The sequence below is a fragment of the Pinus tabuliformis genome, chromosome 1_2 (genome assembly GCF_031772625.1).
Source record: "Pinus tabuliformis cultivar Carrire ecotype Pingquan chromosome 1_2, CPIR1, whole genome shotgun sequence".
NCBI lineage: Eukaryota > Viridiplantae > Streptophyta > Pinopsida > Pinales > Pinaceae > Pinus > Pinus tabuliformis.
This window is the reverse complement of record NC_142298.1, coordinates 923,766,406-923,768,893: the sequence shown is the minus strand read 5'-3', so window position 1 is coordinate 923,768,893 and position 2,488 is coordinate 923,766,406. Positions and strand designations below refer to the sequence as shown.

Here is a 2,488-nt window from a genome sequence, read left to right as displayed (position 1 = left end):
TTTTTGATATATCTTCCTAAGCCTTCAGCTGCTATTATGAACAAGAAGGGGGAGAGGGGGTCCCCTTGTCTGAGACCTCTTGTTGCATTAAAAGTTGTTGTAGGCGCTCCATTTAGCAAAATAGAGTAATTTGGCGTAGAAATCATGCTTAATACCCAATTTACCCATCTGTCACAAAATCCAAAAGCTTTAAGGATCTCAGTTAAATATTTCCAACTGAGCCTATCATAAGCCTTTGATAGGTCTAATTTTATTAGCATACCTTTTTCCTTCTTTGTTTTCAATGTATGGACTACTTCTTGTGCTACCACTAGCCCATCCACAATCTGTCTTCCTTCGACAAAACCAGTTTGCTCCGGTGAGATGATACTGGGGAGAATAAGTTTCAGTCTTTGAGCTACTATGGATGCCACAATCTTGTAGATGACATTGCACAGGGCAATGGGTCTGAATCCATCTGCCTGGTCTGCCTGGTTACTTTTAGGTATAAGAGCAAGAAGCGTAGCGTTTATGCCTGGCCATAATCTTTGATTTATCCTGACTTCTTCTGCTATCTCCACTACTTCATCAGCTAGAAAGTGCCATGCTGCTTGAAAGAATTCAACAGTATAACCATCTGGGCCTGGGGCTTTATTTCTCTTCATGTTTTTGACAATCTCCTCCACTTCTTCCTTGGTTATTTTCCTCATTAGAGCCTGGTTTTGATCTCTGGTCACAATTTGAGGTATTTCTCTTTTTATCTTTGCTATTGCCTCTGTTCTGTTCGATTGAGTTTCCTTCAAGATGTCTTTAAAATGATTTACTAGCACTTTCTCAATCTCTTCCTGCTGTAGAACTCTTTGCCCTTCTTTGTTTTTTATTGAGAATATTCTGTTTCCTTGACGGTGTTGTACCATGGCTTTATGGAAAAATTTCGTATTCCTTTCACCATCCCTGAGCCAGTGAACCCTTGATTTTTGTTTCCAGAGTATTTCCTCTTGTTTCCTTCTTTCCTCAAGCTTATTTAGGATCACTCCTTCTTCTTTTGTTCATTCTTCCTGAATGCCTTGAGTGATGTCCAATTGTTGTAGCTCTTCCATTTTCTGTTCTAATTTCTGCTTTTCTTCTAGGATATTCCCAAATTCTTCTTTGTTCCATTTTTTTAATTTTGTCTTTATTTCCTTCAATTTAAGCTGAAAGGAATGCATTTTGTTTTTACCTCTCGGATTACTTTCTCTCCACCAGTCTTCTAGTTTTTCCATTAGCCCCTCATCTGTCAACCAGAAGGCTTCAAATTTGAAAGGTCTGTTGGGAGGTCGTCGCTTTATGTCAATTTCTAATTTAATTGGCCAATGATCAGACCCTATAACAGGAAGTATTGATGCTTCAATGAAGATATCCTTAATCATTATTTGCTCTGAGATTAGAAACCTGTCCAGGCGCGAGGCTATTTGATTAGCTCCTCCCCTGCGATTATTCCAAGTGTGCTTTCCATTTATGGTCTGGACATCAATCAGCTTTTGTTCTCTTATTAGGTCTCCAAATTTTTTTGAGACCGTATCCAATCTCCTTATCCCTCCTCTCTTTTCCTCTGTGGCTTTAATCATGTTGAAGTCTCCTCCAATTATCCATTGTTTTCCTGGCATAAGGTCTCTTAATGCTTTTAAATTTTTAAGGAAGTTCTCCTTTTCTGTCTGTAAATGCGGGCCATACACCCCTGTTACCATTACCTCCTCTGTTGTACCTAGAATATGAGCATTTCCTGTTAAAATCCTTGGGAAACTCATCCAGTTAGAGAATTGGATTTCATCTGGGTTCCATAGAAATACCAATCCTCCAGCACTTCCCAAGGCATCTTGTCCCATCATCTCATACCTGCTTTTATTTCTATTTAAGATTTCACTCATCTTCTCCGTGCTTACTTTGGTTTCTTGAAGTATCATGATACTTGGTTTTTCCTTTTTCAGTCTCTCCATGAGATACCTTTGTTTGCCTCTACTGTTGAGGCCACGTATATTCCATGTTGTGATTATCATTTTAACAATTTTCGGGAGTTTTGGAACACTTCTGACAGGGGTATTACCCTTCCGGAATTTACCAGTCCCTCACCTACAATTTGTATTGCCTCAGGGATGGGTTTTCTTCCTCGCTTTTTGCCACCTTTGCCTGCTCTGCCCGTTCCCTCATCTGATTTCTCTGTACCTTGGCTTGTTTTCTCCTCTGTGCTCCCTTTTTTTTTTTCCTGATAGCGTTGAAAGGCTTCCTTGTATCTTTTTTTCTGTTCTTCTGGGATAAAGCGATCATCTAGCCTGCGCCATTCTTGTATTAATTTTACCATTTCCTGTTCCTCCTCATCTACTGCCATGTTCTGTGTATCTATCTCCATTTCACCTTGATCTTCTTGGTTATCACTTAAAGTTTCATTTTCCTGTTCTGTTTGACTTTGATCTCTCTTTTTGCTTTTCTGTTCCCCAGGTATCTCCATTTCCTCTGCTTCTTCTTCCTCACT

At 39.5% G+C, this 2,488-nt stretch overlaps 1 protein-coding gene across 1 annotated transcript; it reads right to left on the bottom strand.

Annotated features, from left to right (window-relative positions):
- Positions 1 to 1,028: 1,028 nt before the first annotated feature.
- Positions 1,029 to 1,844, bottom strand: LOC149208974 (uncharacterized). The gene has a single exon (XM_089398477.1). The coding sequence runs from the start codon at positions 1,842 to 1,844 to the stop codon at positions 1,029 to 1,031; it is 816 nt and encodes a 271-aa protein (XP_089254603.1).
- Between the last annotated feature and the right edge of the window lie 644 nt (positions 1,845 to 2,488).

Bases quoted from the DNA above. Each gene is read 5' to 3' on its own strand.
- LOC149208974 (XM_089398477.1), bottom strand. From the start codon at position 1,844: ATGGGACAAGATGCCTTGGGAAGTGCTGGAGGATTGGTATTTCTATGG.